General features: G+C 42.0%; 1 protein-coding gene across 1 annotated transcript in view; it reads right to left on the bottom strand.

The window, feature by feature from the left end:
* The window catches only part of LOC101846617, a gene marked incomplete in the record, with an annotated part of 80,470 nt that overhangs the window by 41,771 nt on the left and 21,852 nt on the right, over positions 1-16,847 (bottom strand). The window contains 8 exon segments of the mRNA XM_013089909.2: positions 1,369-1,570; positions 1,747-1,977; positions 3,520-3,633; positions 5,102-5,212; positions 6,079-6,512; positions 7,474-7,712; positions 12,283-12,330; positions 12,995-13,099. Coding sequence (XP_012945363.2) covers positions 1,369-1,570; positions 1,747-1,977; positions 3,520-3,633; positions 5,102-5,212; positions 6,079-6,512; positions 7,474-7,712; positions 12,283-12,330; positions 12,995-13,099 — 1,484 coding nt within the window.

The raw sequence follows: 16,847 nt of genomic DNA, 5'->3' as shown, positions 1-16,847 counted from the left end.
ATAATAATAATTATTATATTATTATTATTATTACTGAAGCTTTCAATTCAGGAAAGCAATATCAAAACATATGAAGAGCACAGGGGAAAAACGACGGTAGTCGCAAACTGGAAATTGTGAGGGTGCCAATTTTAAAAGCTTGTGGACTCGTAACTTCATCTTTGTTTGACTGGTGGTTTATTGTTAAGTGTTGTTGAATGGGAAATCTAACCACAATAATCAACCAACAGTGGAACAGAAATACAGTTATGAGTCAACAAGCCTTCAAAATTGGTACCCTCACGATTTTCAGGGGAAACCCTGTCGTCTTCATATGTCATCAGGGAAGATTCTATGATACTACCTGTAGTAGTTTTAGTTTTAGTACAGGATTCACGGAGCTCGCAACTGCATAAGATCATATGAGCGCCAGAAGATTAGAGGTGTTACAAGAGAGTAACAAACACAAAAAAGAAGGAGGGGAGATAAGGACGATAGATTTTTTTATAGGAAAGAAGGAGCAAACCACACCAGAGCACCCGCCAACCATCCACGTTTTAGTAAGAGTTTTGCGACGCTCGCAACTGCATAAGGTTATATGAGCGCCACAAGAGAGTAACAAACATAAAAAAGAAGAAAGGGGAGAGATGTTTCATAGAAAAGAAGGGGCAAACCACACCAGAGCACCCGTCAACCTCTCACCTAGAATGTTCAAAAGTTATAATCAGTGCATGACGGACAAACTATTAATATTATCATTATTATAAATATAATTATTGTTATTGTTATCATTATTGGTATTATAAATACTATCATTTTCATTACACAGCGTGAAAATTTGGAAATGAGCCTACAGACGATAAGGAAACGTGTATCACAACCTGAGCAACAAAAAAAGCATTGAGGTCGCGGTATGTCTGACAATGTGATTACCTGTGAGCTCTTCGCACTTGGAGTGCACCCAGCTCTCGCACACGGCACACTGCACCATCTTCGACTCCCAGTCGTCGTCAGAGTAGCACTTGTGGCACACGGGGCAGAAATTACCTGCAGGAAAAAAGACGATGTTTGTGCTCTTTTAACAAGGTTAAACGGCGCTTGCAACTGCATACGGTCATAGGAGAAACACACACACACAGACACATACATACACACACACACAAAAACAAACAACAGACCTTTATCCATCAGTTTCCCACACTCGTGGCAGGGGGAGAAGTCGTAGGTCCAGTCCACACACACACACAACCCCGCGTAGTGGCCCCACAGCTCTTACAGCGCACACACTTGGTGCACACCCAGATGTTGCTTGCAACTGCATACGGTCATAGGAGAAACACACACACACAGACACATACATACACACCCACACAAAAACAAAACACAGACCTTTATCCATCAGTTTCCCACACTCGTGGCAGAGGGAGAAGTCGTAGGTCCAGGTGGCGTTGGTTCCCACACCCGGCGTAGTGGCCCCACAGCTCTTACAGCGCACACACTTGGTGCACACCCAGATGTTGCTGCGCGACGGCTTCGTGGGGTAGTTGGGCCCCAGGCACTCCGGGTGGTACGTGTCCCGGCACCGGTGGCACTGACGACATAATATATTTTTACAAATTATTTTTAGATCTTGGGAGGGGGGGGGGTTGTGTTTAAAGTCACTTGCAACACAATAAAGTCCTACAATAAATGCCGAAGATTAGAGGTGTTACCAGAGAGTAACAAACACAAAAAAGAAGGAGGGGAGATAAAGATGATAGCCCTCACCTTCAACAGCCCATTCTGCTGTCCACACACGTGGCAGAACTGACACCGCCGACAACACCACGAGAGGAGGCTGCTGTTGCTGCTGTTGCCGTGCGGTGGATGATGATGGTGGTGGTGGTGGTGGTCATCGCTCTCGTCACCATCCTCTTCGTTACAACTGTCCTCCGGTCGCTCGTCTTCCTCCAGGCAGAAGCTGTGGTAGGGCTGGCAGCACACAATGCAGAAGATGAGCTGGGGAGTTGAGAAAAATTTTTTTTACATTTTTTTGTTTTGCGAGGAGGAATATGCTTGTGATAAGTTGTCTTTTTCCTTCCATTGTAGGTGTTTAGGGGGTGAGTAGTGGTGCCAACTGCCTTTGCCTTTTGGTCCTCCTTTCAATCTCCCTGTCCAATTACCTTTCCTCATGTGCGGTCATAGGCTCCCCCAGGTATTTCAATTCCTCAACTGGTTTGAGCTGTGTCCCGTCGACAGTAGCGTTTAGTGCGTCTGAATTTTTGTAGACTTTCATTACTTGAATTTTGGCAATGCTGATTATATTGTATGTTCTAACAAGTTATTGGGACTTTTGTTTGTGGCATGGTTGTGGATTGTTCTGTGTGTGTAGGTGTGTGTGTGTGTGCCTGCGCGTGCGTATGAAAAATAAATAATAGATTACTCTTTTGTTGATCACAGTAAACCAAATTGCCCTCCTGGGATCAATAAAAGAGTAGTGTGTGTATGTGTGTAGCAATGCCAATCGCCCGCTGCGCCTTGTGCCGGAAATCGGCCTCCGCACGAGGGGTATTTTTTGGGCCGTCAGAATCAGAAGTGACTCTCTTCTAAGTTTAGTTACGGGAAAAGTCCTGGACGAAAATAAATGAAACTCGGCAACCAACCAGAGGAAAGGTTAAACTAACGACATGCCAGTGTACAATCCCGAACGATTACTAGAACCGGAGATATTGCCGTGTTTGTGAGAATTTCCTCTGCGGTTCGAAAACTAAGCGGAGCTGCGGGTTGATCGCCGACCACACAAGCGCCCCACATGTCTTCTTTATTGCTGTAAAATTTCAGATCTCTGCGTTTAGTAGATTTTCCGTACCAACTTAAAATTACCACCCACCCATTGATAAAACACTAGATCTAGAAACTTAATCGCGCATTCCAAACGCGAGGTGCCGGCATGCAAGAGGCGCGTGATCGCTAGGCGGCATGTGATTGGCTGCCTATAACCAAATGGGTCACCGATGACTACATCGCGGGTTTTCCCGATAGCGCTTTACTGAGTTTTAAAAGGGGTGATCGCGTCGCGGTAAAAACGATGTCACGCAATTCAACAAATTTCACGCAAATATCAGTCTTTAAGATCCAAAGTAATGAAGACAACGAAAAAGTGATAGCAGAACTAGATTTGGCACTAAAAATTACATGGAGATGCCAAGTTTCATTCATATGCTCCAATTCATTACTGACTTATGAACAGTTTTTCCTCAAAATACATCAAAACATGTCCCACATTTTGGCGATATTTTCCTATATGAAGGTCCTCCAACATTTTGCAAACAAAAATCCCAATAACTTTTTTATTTATCAATGGATTTTTTAAATTTAAAAACCACAGTTCTTAGAATTTACTCTAGTTTCATTTAAGCCCATTTTTAAGCAATTCGGATGAAAATTTAATTTTTCATTGTCATTGCTAATGTGTGTGCCTATGCCACAGTAAACCAAATTGCCCTTCTGGGATCAACAAAAGTGTAATTTATTATTCTATTTTTAACAACTAGAACTCACCTCGTGTTTGCCGGCAGAGCCACACAGATAACACAGGGTGCGCACACAGCTGGGCCGGGTGACGGTCAAGGCCAGTCCCTGTGACCAGATAGTCTCCACGTCGTAGTCCTCCTCCTTAGAAACAGGGGAAAATAAATGAATGAATGAATGAATAAATAAATAAATAAATGAATAAATAACTGCATTTGTACAAATTTACAAAGTCACCGTCAGGGCCAGTCCCTGCGGCCAGATGGTCTCCACATTGTAGTCCTTAGAAACACGGAAAAATAAATAAATAGACAGATAAATAAATAAAAAACTACATTTGTATAAATTTACTGGGTGACCGTCAGGGCCAGTCCCTGTGATTAGACTGTCTCCACGTCGCAGTCCTCCTCCTTAGAAACGGAAAAATAAATAAATAAATACATAAATAAATACATAAATAAACAACATTTGTACAAATTTACAGGGTCAGCGTCAGGGCCAGTCCCTGGGACCAGATTGTCTCCACGTTGTAGTCCTCCTCCTTAGAAACAGGGGGTGGGGGGGATAAATAATAAATTAATAAATAAAAAACAGCATTTGTACAAATTAAGCGGGTCACCGTCAAGGCCAGTCCATACGACCAGATGGTCTCCACGTCGTAGTCCTCCTCCTTAAACAGGGAAATTTCTTCAAAGTTTTAGTAAGAGTTTTACAGCACTTGCAACACAATAAAGTTATAAATAAGTGCTGAAGAATAAATGTGTTTACAAGAGAGTAACATACCCAAAAAAGAAGGAAAAATAAGGACGACAGATGTTTTAGTTTTAGTTAGAGTTTTACGGCACTTGCAACACAAATCCAGCAGGGAAGAAAATGGTATGAGTTTAACGCCCCTATCAACACTATTAGGTTATTAAAGAGGCGGGACCTCCTAGTTTAACGTCCGTCTCCGATAGGACTGAGCCAAGTGGGAAGTTCGTGTAAAGTGCCTTTCCCAAGGACACAACGTCAGGTCGAGCTGACACTCGAACCCCCGAACCCACAATCTCACGATTACGAGTCCGGTAGCCTAACCACTAGGCTACCGACGCCACTTCCAGCAGGGGGAAACACAAAGAAAATATAAATAAAAAGAGTTTTGGTAAGAGTTTTACAGTACTTGTAACACAAATCCAGCAGGGGGAAACACAAAGAAAATATAAATAAAAAGAGTTTTGGTAAGAGTTTTACAGTACTTGTAACACAAATCCAGCAGGGGGAAACACAAAGAAAATATAAATAAAAAGAGTTTTGGTAAGAGTTTTACAGTACTTGTAACACAAATCCAGCAGGGGGAAACACAAAGAAAATATCAATAAAAAGAGTTTTGGTAAGAGTTTTACAGTACTTGTAACACAAATCCAGCAGGGGGAAACGCAAAGAAAATATCAATAAAAAGAGTTTTGGTAAGAGTTTTACAGTACTTGTAACACAAATCCACCACGCAGAAACACAAAGAAAAGAAAAAGAAAAAGAGTTTTGGTAAGAGTTTTACAGTACTTGTAACACAAATCCACCACGCAGAAACACAAAGAAAAGAAAAAGAAAAAGAAAAAGAAGAAAATGAACTGACCCTGAAGTCGGCCCTGATGAGATGCGTCTTGAGGGGGATGTCGAACGAGTAGGCCGTCTCTGTCTCCACAATCTGAAGCTCCTTGGTCGGCATCTTTTGTAGCAGTGACATCTGGAGACAGCGATTTAACCAACCAATGAGCCCGCACAGGACACTTACACACCAACAAGCACATAAACAGAATTAATCCCATGAGTGAATCCCATTGCAGACACTGTGACTACCACAAGGAGACCGTTGAACATCTCCTCCTTCATTGCCCAAACCTGGCAGTTCTTCGACGCAGGCTCCTACCCACACCTACAGACTTACAAAGCCTGCTCTACTCTGGCGTTGACCAGATGACAAGGACATGTTGTTACTTGAGGGAGGCATTGCGCTGCCAAGAGCGAAATGCTCGCAGCTAAAGGGACTTGAGAACAACAACAACAACCAACCAATGAGGAAGCAGAAGCGTGAAAAAATCGGCACGCCTTGTCAGCACTCCAGCAATGACTATCAAACTACAAAAATGTTTCCGTATTCTTCCTAGCAATGCAAGATGGTATTTTTTTCCGTGGTATTCCTTTTTCTTAACACTATTTTTATTTGAACAGAAAAAAATGAGGAGTTTGAAAATCATGACAAAAACCATCCTTTTATTCCCTGGGTGATCTGAAAAAAGAAAAATTGACGACAACCAATGATAAAGAGCAGAACAACCAAAGCAACAAGTACCATCTCTCCCCCATTGAAATGGATGAAATTTTCTTTAAAAATTAATTTACGAAATTTACAGATAAAAAAATGAACAGAAAAAAAAAGAGATACTTTAACTATTTAAACTTTACTTTTTCAACAACCTTCCGACCCAGCGGCGAACTGAGTTCTAGCCCTTCGGCCTGTCGATATGGTAATCAAATAACTTACATGTTTTTTTTATCAGATGTGGGGTTTTTTTTGGGTGGGGGGGGGGGGGAGACTAAAAAATGTCCTACCTTCTCTCGCCTCTTGAAGCCTCCCATCTTGCCGACGAAACCGTCGCCCACCCCAGTGACGAACGGGTTGCGCACCTCGGCCAGGGCCAGTTGTATAGTGGCCTCCACTGCCGGGGGGTACTGTCCCTTACTGTAGCGGGCCACCGTCGTGCGCCGCCGCTGTTGCTGCTGCCTCTCTCCACCCGTCGCCGTGGCGGCGGCGGCCATGGAGCGGACGTGAGAGCCGTCCATGTCTAAGCCCGAACGCACCGCCGTCGCCCCCCGAAGGGGACCGCCACCGCTGCTGCTAGTCGACACCGCCACTGTCTTCGTTTTCGTCGGCGTCTTCCCGTTCACAGCACGGCTGGCTCCGGCGTTATCGTCGTCGCCACCGTCGTCTTCTTCGTCGTCGTCGTCCCCGTCACCTTCCGAGAAGTCCTGGCTCTCCCGCCGCCCTGTTTACGACACCATTATTTTGTTTTAGTTTTAGAAAGAATTTTACAGCACTTGCATGCAACACAACAAGGTCATATAAGTGCCGAAGATTAGAGGTGTTACAAGAGAGTAAAAAACACAAAAAAAGGAGGAGGGAAGATAAAGACGATCAGATTTTTTATAGGAAAGAAGGAGCAAACAACACCAGAGCACCCACCAACCACCCACTGAAAGAAATACAGTATCTCCGCAGACAGATGGAGACGCTAAAAAAATAAATAAATAAAAAATTAAAAAATATTTTAAAAATAAAAAATTTAGTATCCCCACTACACAATTGATTTCACGTCTTTTGCATTCAACCGATAAGAGCCTAGCCACTGCACCACAAACTTCAGTCCAATATTACAAGAAACAAAAATATGCTTTTAAATTTTTAATTACATATGAATGAAGCACTTTTTAGACTTTCGACTGCACGTGTGTGAAGCAAGAAGAAATGCTTTAAAAATTTTGACGACACATGAATGGAGCAAAAACATATTTCTAAACTTTTAATTACACGCGAATGAAGAAAGAACTTTTTTTTTTTTTTTTTGATTACACGTGAATGAAACAAGAACATGTTCTTAAACTTCAGTCCCATATTACAAGAGCCGAGAACATGTTTTTAACTTTTGATTACACGCGAATATAGCAGGAACACGTTTATAACTGATTACACGCGAATAAAGCGAGAACATGTTTCTAAACTTTCGATTACATGCGAATGAAACAAGAACATGTTCTTAATCTTCAGTCCCATGTTACAAGGAAGCCAGAACATGTTTTTAAACTTTCGATTACACGCGAATGAAACAAGAACATGTTCTTAAACTTCAGTCCCATGTTACAAGGAAGCAAGAACATATTTCTAAACTTTTGATTACACGCGAACGAAGCAAGAACAAGTTGTTTTTTTAAATTCTGACGACAACTCACCCCCCACACCATCTTGCAGCCCGTTCCCACCACTCCCCAACTGCTTGTAGTCGTGCGACTTCTTCCCCTGGAGGCGAGACGAGCCGCCGCGGTCCCCAACCACCGACAGCGAGCTGGTCGGCCGGTAGTTTCCGCTGTTGTCGTCGTCGTCCTCTCGCTTCGTTTTGCTCGGGCTTTTTGGCTCGATGAAAGTATCCACGACTCTACGCGGGATTCTTGGGAACAGACACGTGGAGTGGCTGCCGATAAAAAAAGTACAACAGACAATCAAAAAATGGTTGGGTTTTTTAAAAATGTTTTATAAAGTGTTTTACGGCACTAGCAACACAATAAGGTCATATAAATGCCGAAGATTACAGGTGTTAAAAGAGAGTTTAGTATAGTTTTAGTAGAGGTTTTATGGCGCTTGCAATAGCAATGCCAATGAAAATTTAAATTTTCACTTTTGCCCCCTTTTTTTTGGTACCTAAGAAAGAATTTTCCATTCTAAGAATCATGCTTCTTGAATTTTGAATTTTGAGAATCGGTTCATAAATAAAAAAAGTTATGGGGTTGTAAAGGTCGGCAAAATATGGATGACCCACATATAGGAAAATATTCCTAAAAAGTGGACCACGCAGTAGCAGATTCTGTAAGAAAATCGACGATATCTCGGTAACTAATCGGAGTGTTTGAGAGAAACTTGGCTACCCGATGTGTTTTTGAGTGTAGAAATCATTTCTGCAGTTAGATTTACTACCAATTTCGTAGTTATTTTGTTATAATTAAAATTTTGGTGTACATATTACGATTTGGCGAAAAAGGGGTGTCGGGATGAGTCCATTTTATTTATAGCATCGTATCCCAACATGGGATCTTTAAGAATATATTTCGGCAGCGTAACTAAATAATTGCAAAGCTTTTTATGATGACTTTAGACCTTGCCAACCGTAAAAGATAAGTTAATTCAATCTAGCATGCCGTACAATTAAAAATTCTTTTTCCCCGTTGAGACGCGAACACCCCGAGACGAGATAACCTCGCCTCGGAATACCCCCATTGCGATGTTACGGGGGAATAGAGAGAAAAACAACCGGATGCGCGCGCCCGCCATTGCCCTATTTCAAGTGACCAATGAACGGGCCCGGAATAGTCATGCGGGGATTTGTAGGTCACATACATTTGCCACGAGAGTGAGGAGAAAATGGCCGGTCTCCGTGCGAAGCCGCTTTGGATAGTGGGGTAGTCGTGCATTTATGATCGGGTCTAAACAACTACTTGACACAGAACGTTCAAATTTGAGCACACTATAGAGGATAGATAGATCTATTACCATCTCGGCGTTGAAATTCAAACTCCTTATAGTTTTCGGTGTACACGATACGAAACTGTTCCCGACACCAAAAGTATAGGTTAATTTATGTGTACGAACTTCAACGTCCACATATCATTAGTTTGCCCTATTTTCTGATTGGTTGCCGAGTTTCATTCGGATTGGTTCGGAAATAGAGCAGACCAAGGTTGACAAAGTTAGTCACCTACGCTTCGGCCGGGTCCGCAAAATCGCCCGTAAACGGGGACCAAATGTTCGCCTCGCGGGACAGCCCGATGTCATACCTGCCAACATTGCCTGGGCCAAAATCTGTAGTTGGACGCAAATTTTTGTCCAAAAATCTGTAGTTGACCTAAAAAATCTGTAGTAGGCTATATTACCTCTTGTCGCATACTTAATTTGGGACCCTTATCAATATTTTATTTTGACCCACATCAAATATGCATGATAGTGTTTGGGACTTCAAACAAATGTAGAAAATGACAGAAAAAAAAAAAGAGAAAAATATGAAAACTACCAGAGGCATTTACCCTATTAGTAGTTGGTGCAGTTCCTGTCCTATTCATACCTGCACGAACACACATTGTGCCTGAGAAAAGACCTAGAACTAGAATATCGACTGTCAATAACCAGTCTGGGCGTCATGGTTCATATAATAAACGTGAAGACGAAAACTATTGCTCAAACTCAAAGTAGAGTAATATTAGTGTAATAACTTGAATAGCTCAAGTACACCTATTCAGTGTGAGAGGTGTAAGAACTGAGGGAGGGCAAGATGCAGTGACACTGAAAATCTGCCAATCTTGAACAGAAAGCTAAAATATAGATCTAGATATAAATTACAATCACCCCATCCTATGAAACGCGAACACTTTAGTTCAATAACAAGGCATGACGATCCCGATTCCACACAAGGCCTGCACCAACGCGCGCTTTGCAGAGAGCTCTAAGGTAGTTATCAAAATGCTAAAAATTTGCTTCCAAGTTCAGTTTTTGTCCTCTAGCGTTGCCTTCAGCTCCCCCCCCCCCCCCCCAATCCCCTTCCATGAGTGTATCTTATAAAGGAGTCCTATACTTCACAGCGCTCAGACCGCCGGTACTCACGGGTTCATTGACCGGTCATGAGGGCGATCCTGTCAAGACGCTTGTATAGCCTAAGATCTTTTTTTCCCCCCCTACAAGCGACAGCAGAGGGCAATTTTTAATATTGATTTATTTTCAAGGCGACACAGAGTTCATAATGCATAACCTGCATGTTGCAAATGTTGGGTTATCTATCAGACTATTACCGGAAAATTTCTGGGCGGTAACGAAAGCGAAAGTAGATCTTAATTCTTCCCGATCGAGCCTCTGTGTCACTCATACACTTCCGCCGTAGCGGTTCAATTACGTTTCCTCTTCAGGATTCATCAACCATACAGTCTAGATAGCTACACATTACACAGGCCCTATCCTACTTTCCCGACTTACCGACCCATCACAAAATTCCCGACTTTTTCCCGACCCATCTCAAAAGTCCCGACTTTTTCCCGACCTGGTGGGGACCTTGCACACACAAATGAAACCAAAAAACCACAACCCACCCCAAAAAAAACAACAACAACAAACAAACAAACAAAAACAGAAGCAAAGAAGCAAAGATGAAGAAAAGGTGGGCCTTGGATGACTTAGGCCTAGCCTTGGCCTTGTGTCTTTGCAGAGTTTACAAGGAAAGAGTATGACGGATCCCGAGTCCACACAAGGCCTGCACCAACACGCGTTTTGCAGAGTTTTCTAGATCTAGAGGTAATCAAAAATTTAGAATACTAAAATTTGCTTCCAAGTTCAGTTTTTGTCCCCTGGTGTTGCCTTCACACCCCCACACCCCCCTCCCCCGAGTGTATCTTTAAAAAAAATAATCCTCCCCCCATTCCGGAGTCCTATACTACGCAGCGCTCAGACTTTGAATGAACTTTGGTGACCCCTACAAGTGCCCGTGCTCACAATGTGATGGAATGCGCAAGTTCATTGACCGGTCACAATGGCGAACCCGACAAGACGCTTGTATAACCATAACTTTCTTTTCTTTTCTTTTTCTTCATAAGTGACAGCACAGCACAAATATTGATTTATTTTCAAGGCGACACAGCGTTTGCCATGCACAGCCAGCATGTTCTTACAATTAATGTTGCGTTATCAAACTACTACCAGCAAATTTCTGGGTGGTAACGAAAGTGAAAGTATATCTTGATTATCCCGATCAAACGTCGGTATCACACTCGCTTGCCACCATAGCCGCCTGTCTGCATGAAGAAACATACTCTCGAGGGAGCCGAATGAATCACAATCGCGACCGGCAAAAATGAACTTTCGGGCGTTATCGGATTTGGTTTTCAAATATTTGATAACTTTCTCAAATTCCCGGGGCCTGGCAGTCACCCTGCTGAATCCCGAAGTCGATGGCTTCATCTCAAAATCGGTGGATCGGTAGTTTGACCCAAAAGTCGGTGATCTACCGATTTTTTCTATAGGGTTGGCAGGTATGCGATTGGCATTGCTACTTGCAACACAATAAGGTCGTATAAGTGCCGAAGATTAGAGGTGTTAAAAGAGAGTAACAAACACAAAAAAGAAGGAGGGGAGATAAGGACGATAGATGTTTGATAGGAAAGAAGGAGCAAACCATACCAGAGCACTAAGAATTAAGAACATCTTATTTATTGTTAGGACAAAAAGAACAATAAAAACTAAGAATTATGATTTGAGTTGGAGTAAAGAGCAAAACATCCACACAATAACAAACATATGTGAGGCATGCTGACAAAATGAGTTACTTCTCGCAATCCACAAGTGGAGATATTGGCCAAAAATAGACATTATTATGGTCAAACTTGTAGATTTTCAATTGATGCCATATTCTTTTAACTATAACCTGTCTTTTATTATTTCATACTTATAAACAGTAAAATCTTCACCTATAAGCATGCTTTATCTATTTCCTTAAGGCTTGAATCTGAGAAGTAACTCATTTTGTAAGCACGCTTCACATATTATAGTGCATGGAAGTAGCAAGAAAGATAGAAACAACAGAGGTAAAGAAAAGAAGTTAGATCTACCAGTAGCCCCCCCCCCCCCCGAATCATGTTACTTATTAAGACAAACAATCATATTTCTATAGTTCACACCACGCAAGACGGATTACATTTCAATCTTACACAACTGTAAGAATACGCTCAATTTTAAATTCTCTATAGATTGCATTAAAACTTGAGTTTCCAAAGTGAACCAAAGACATTTTTTTAAAGGGGGAAAATCAAGAACATCCCAAAGCTGAGTTTAGTTTTAGTAAAAGTTTTACGGCACTTGCAACACAATAAGGTCATATAAGTGCCGAAGATTAGAGATGTTACAAGAGAGTAACAAACACATAAAAAGAAGGAGGGGGAGATAAAGACAGATGTTTGATAGGAAAGAAGGAGCAAACCACACCAGAGCATCTGCCAACAACCAACACTCACATGCAGCTTTTCTTCATCTTCCCAGGGCCACCAAACTTGGGCTTGTCTCTGAGGGGAAAAGAACCCAAAAAAAATAATTCACAAAAAAAAAACATGACCAAATTGAGTTTGCTGCACACAAGTCTACACAACAACAGCCAGTCACAGTTCTTGACTTTAGTTTTAGTTTTAATAAGAGTTTTACGGAACTTGCAACACAATAAGGTCATATAAGTGCCGGAGTATAGGTGCGTTACAAGAGAGTAACATACACAAAAAAGAAGGAAGAGAGTTTTTACGTTCAATTTTCAATACTAGCCACACGTATTATATACGGAAACAAAGGGGAAATAATGACCTATCTCTACATGCTGCTAAAAACGATCATTCTTCAGCTTCAAATTTCAGACTTGATTATTACAAAAGTAGTTTAAATTTTGAAGCAGGAAGTGGAGAGCTGTGAGACACGGCTCGCGGTAGTGAAAGAGTTAACAAAGATCACTTCTTCTATTGAGAGCCCACTCCCAGGTAGCTCCGCGGGCTTCACAATAAAATGAAATATCCACAGCTTATACCATGAAAAAGTCCTAAAAATATTGGTCCATTCAGTGTACAACAATCATTTTTCAATACATGTGCACCCATAATATATACCAAAAGTTCTGAAGAAAAAAAAAGAAGAACATACGCACAAAAAGACAATGAAAGACTCTTTTTCAAAAGCAAAACTTACTTGCAAAAAACGCAGTTGCCACATTCTGGAGTCAAACAGCCTTTGCACTCTTTGCATCTTCTTTTCCGTTTCCCCAGCCGGAACCTTTTAAAACTGGAAAACTTCCTGGGAACGGAATAAAAAAACACACTTACTCAGTAACTCACTTCTTACTTTTCGTAAGAGTATTACAGCACTTGCAACACAATAGGGTTATACAAGTGCCGAAGATTGGAGGTGTTACAAGAGAGTAACAAATACAAAAAAAGTTTTTTAGCTTTAGTAGAGGGTTTTACGGTGCTCGCAACTGCATGCGGTCATATGAGCGCCAGAAGATTAGAGGTGTTACAAGAGAGTAACAAACATAAAAAAGAAGAAGGGGAGATAAGGACGATAGATATTTGATAGGAAAGAAGAAGCAAAATACACCCCCAAAAAAAAGAAAAGATGGGAAGATATTATATGAGGACGAAAGATGTTGGATAAAAAAAAAAAAGCAAACCACACAAGAGCACCCGCCAACCAACCACTAACTCACTTCAAATACACTGAAGAACTAGATAAATTACAAAATCAGGTTTAGTTTTAGTACAAGTTTTACTGCACATGAAACCCAATAAGGTCATCATATGAGAGTCGAAGGTTAAAAAGTGCTACAAGAGAGTAACCTACACAAAAAAGGAGGAAGAAATAAGGACGATAGATGCTTGATGAGAAAAAAGGAGCAAACCACACCAGAGCTCCCACAAACCATCCACTAGTTAGGAGAGATACAGTACCACGGCACAAAGACGAACACTCAAAATAGTAACTTCCCCGCGCAGGAAATGACCTCAGGTCTTCTGCACACAACAGCAAACAGCCGAACTATTACAAGAAAAGTAAGCCGACTGTACAGAGAATACTGGCAGCTTATACAAAAGATCCCTAAGGTAGAAGAAATGTGAGGCAGCATGGTGAAATCAAGCGCTTGTCAAAATAAGTAATCGAAGAAATAGGCATTATTCCTACAGTTTAGCAATTCTAATCAGAACTTTGTTTTTTGGCTCAACACTTTTTACATTCATATAAAAGCACATTTCCATGTGAATTTTACTGGAAAACATTGATCAATGGCACAAAATATGTAAATTTTCAGTTTTCAAAGACTCTCAACAGGGTTCCTGCCATGAACTTCCCACCAAATTCAAGGAGATTTCAAGGAGGTTTCAAGGCGAAATTTTTAAAATTCAAGGAGATTTGGTCAAGAAATTCATGACAAAAGCCTATTTTCGAAGGTCTACACTTGTCCGAAAAGAATCATATCATAGTTTCGATTTCCCTACAAAAACTGTTCGCAGGGTGACTGCCAACCCGGCTTCTCAATTTTCCGGTGGGGGGGGCGCACGCACGCATGTAGGTACATTCCAGTCAGCAACATGTCAGTGTGGCACTGGGATACTGTGACTTAGGTATTTCAGTCAGTTCTTACTTATTTATATTTTCCCCTCATCATATTCCCCTATATAAACTATATAAAAATGAATCTTGCTTTGAGCCTGAGAAAAGGCCTAGAATCAGAATATCCACTGTCAAGAACCAGTCTGGGTGTCAAGGTTTATACAATAAATGTAAAAGATAAAAATTATTACTCTAACTAAAAATAGAGTAATAACATGAATGTCTCAAGTAGACCTATTCAGTGTGAGAGGTGTAAAAACTGTGGGAGGGCAAGACGCAGTGACTCTGAAAATCTTGAACAGAAAGCTCAGATAGAGAATACAATACAGTAGTCTCCGCCTAAGATCCTGGTGTTCGGGAGCCAAGAAATGCGGGATCTTAAGCGAACCGGGATCTTAACCGACGAATCCAGGGAAGAATCTATGGTGACCCATGTTAAGGCTCACAATCGGTAAAATGGTCTCTCTCCACTCTAAAATGAACTGACGTGACGTGACCCCTTGGTGGGTTTATGACATAAGGCGAGCAAAGTGTGGTTAACCTTGATGACCTATCACAGTGCATAGTGGCATGAAGCGTGCCATTTTTCACGAATTATCCTATCATGAGTCTCAAGATCTACGCTTATCCAGCTGCCCCTCCCCTTTACCTGTCGAAAATGTATAGCTTGCAATCTCTGACCGAGCCCCCCCCCCCCCACGGCCTTTGTCGTTACACACCATTACGCTGTGAACACACCAATTAAAATTCAGTCTGTCTCGCAAATTCGGGAGTAGAGACAACTGCTGCAATGGTCGGGGAAGAGTTCACGATTCGATGTGATCCTGCCTGGAGCGAACGTATAGGCCCTACCCACCCAGCGAGTGATGTAAGTTTAGGGTGAGAGCTCAGGTGTGAGTGCGATACGTGGGGAAAATAAACGTGTCGGTCAGTTCACACCCCGGTGTGATCTCGTCTGGGGCAAACATTGCATCGCTTCATCGAGTTTTACAACCTGTATGTGATCACATTCACGATAGTGGCTGATCTTTGACGCGACGGACAATTTATTGATCTCAACTTTTCCCCCTTGGTTGATCGGCTGTGCCCGCCCGAGTTTTTGTTCCGCAAATTATAATCTGAAATGCGGGATCTTAGCTGAATGTAGACCTTTTTAAGAGTGAATCAGAGCGGGATCTTAGGGGTGACTTTTGTATAGTAAAAATTCTGTTTTCTTAAAACAGCGGGATCTTAAGCGAACCGGGATCGTAAGTGGTGGGATCTTAGGCGGAGACTACTGTACATATAATTTACTATCACCTACCCAATGAAACGGGAACCCTTTAGTCACAAACACACGGCTTACAAGGTTTGAGTATGACAGATCCCGATTCCATACAAGGCCTGCACCAACGCGCGCATTGCAGAGAGCTTGAGATTTAGATAGTAGTAATCAAAATTCTGAAAAGTAAAATCTGCTTCCAAGTTTAGTTTTTGTCATCCGGTGTTGCCTTCACCCCCCCCCTTTCCCTCGCGTGCGTCTTAAAAAAAATAATCAATAATCCCCCCATTCCCGAGTCCTATACTTCGCAGCGCTCAGACTTTGCATGAACTTTGGTGACCTCAACCATCGCGCTACTCACGATGTGACGAAAATGCACAGGTTCAATGACCGGTCACGATGGCGAGCCCGACAAAAAGCTTGTATAACTTTCTTTTTCTTTCTTTTTTTTTTTCCACAAGTGACAGCACAGGACAAAAGATTTATTTTCATGGCGACACAGCGTTTGTAATGCAGAACCTGCATGTTAGAAATGTGGCGCTATCAGACTACTATAGGTCCCACAGGCAAATTTCTAAGTGGTAACGAAAGCAAAAGTAGATCTTGAGTTTTGCCAATCGGGCTTCGGTATCGCACATACACTTCCACTTGTTGCCGCCATAACCGCCTGTGCGCGGGTAACGTACTCTCAGGCCGGGAAAGGCCGAATGAATTTTATATCACAACCACGACCGGCAAAAATGAACTCAAGGACGTTATCGGATTTGGTTTTCAAATATTCGAGAACGTTTATGTATTTTCCCAGGTCTTTCACGAGGCAATTTACAGATTTCTTCAAATTCCCGTTGCATTCCGGGTCTCGGCGATTTTTTTCAAATGACCGGGTAATTCCAGGGGCCCCTGGGATTCCCGGGGCCTGGCAGTCACCCTGTACACGTGTCCCTGTCCGATCTGGCAAAATTCAAGGAGTTTTCAAGGACATTTTTCCTTGAATGCAAATTCAAGGAGTTTTCAAGGACATTTTCCCTTGAATGCAAATTCAAGCAGTTTTCAAGGACTCCTTGAATTCAAGGAGGCCGCGGGAACCCTGTCTCAAGCTATAGAAGTTACTAAATTTGGTGGCCATTTTGGAGCAAATCTTAACTCTGAAACAGAGTATACCCCTCCCCTCCC

This window comes from Aplysia californica, unplaced genomic scaffold, assembly GCF_000002075.1.
Source record: "Aplysia californica isolate F4 #8 unplaced genomic scaffold, AplCal3.0 scaffold01077, whole genome shotgun sequence".
NCBI classification, from domain to species: Eukaryota; Metazoa; Mollusca; class Gastropoda; order Aplysiida; family Aplysiidae; genus Aplysia; species Aplysia californica.
The sequence above is the reverse complement of the archived record's forward strand: the minus strand, read 5'-3'. Positions and strand labels throughout refer to the sequence as shown.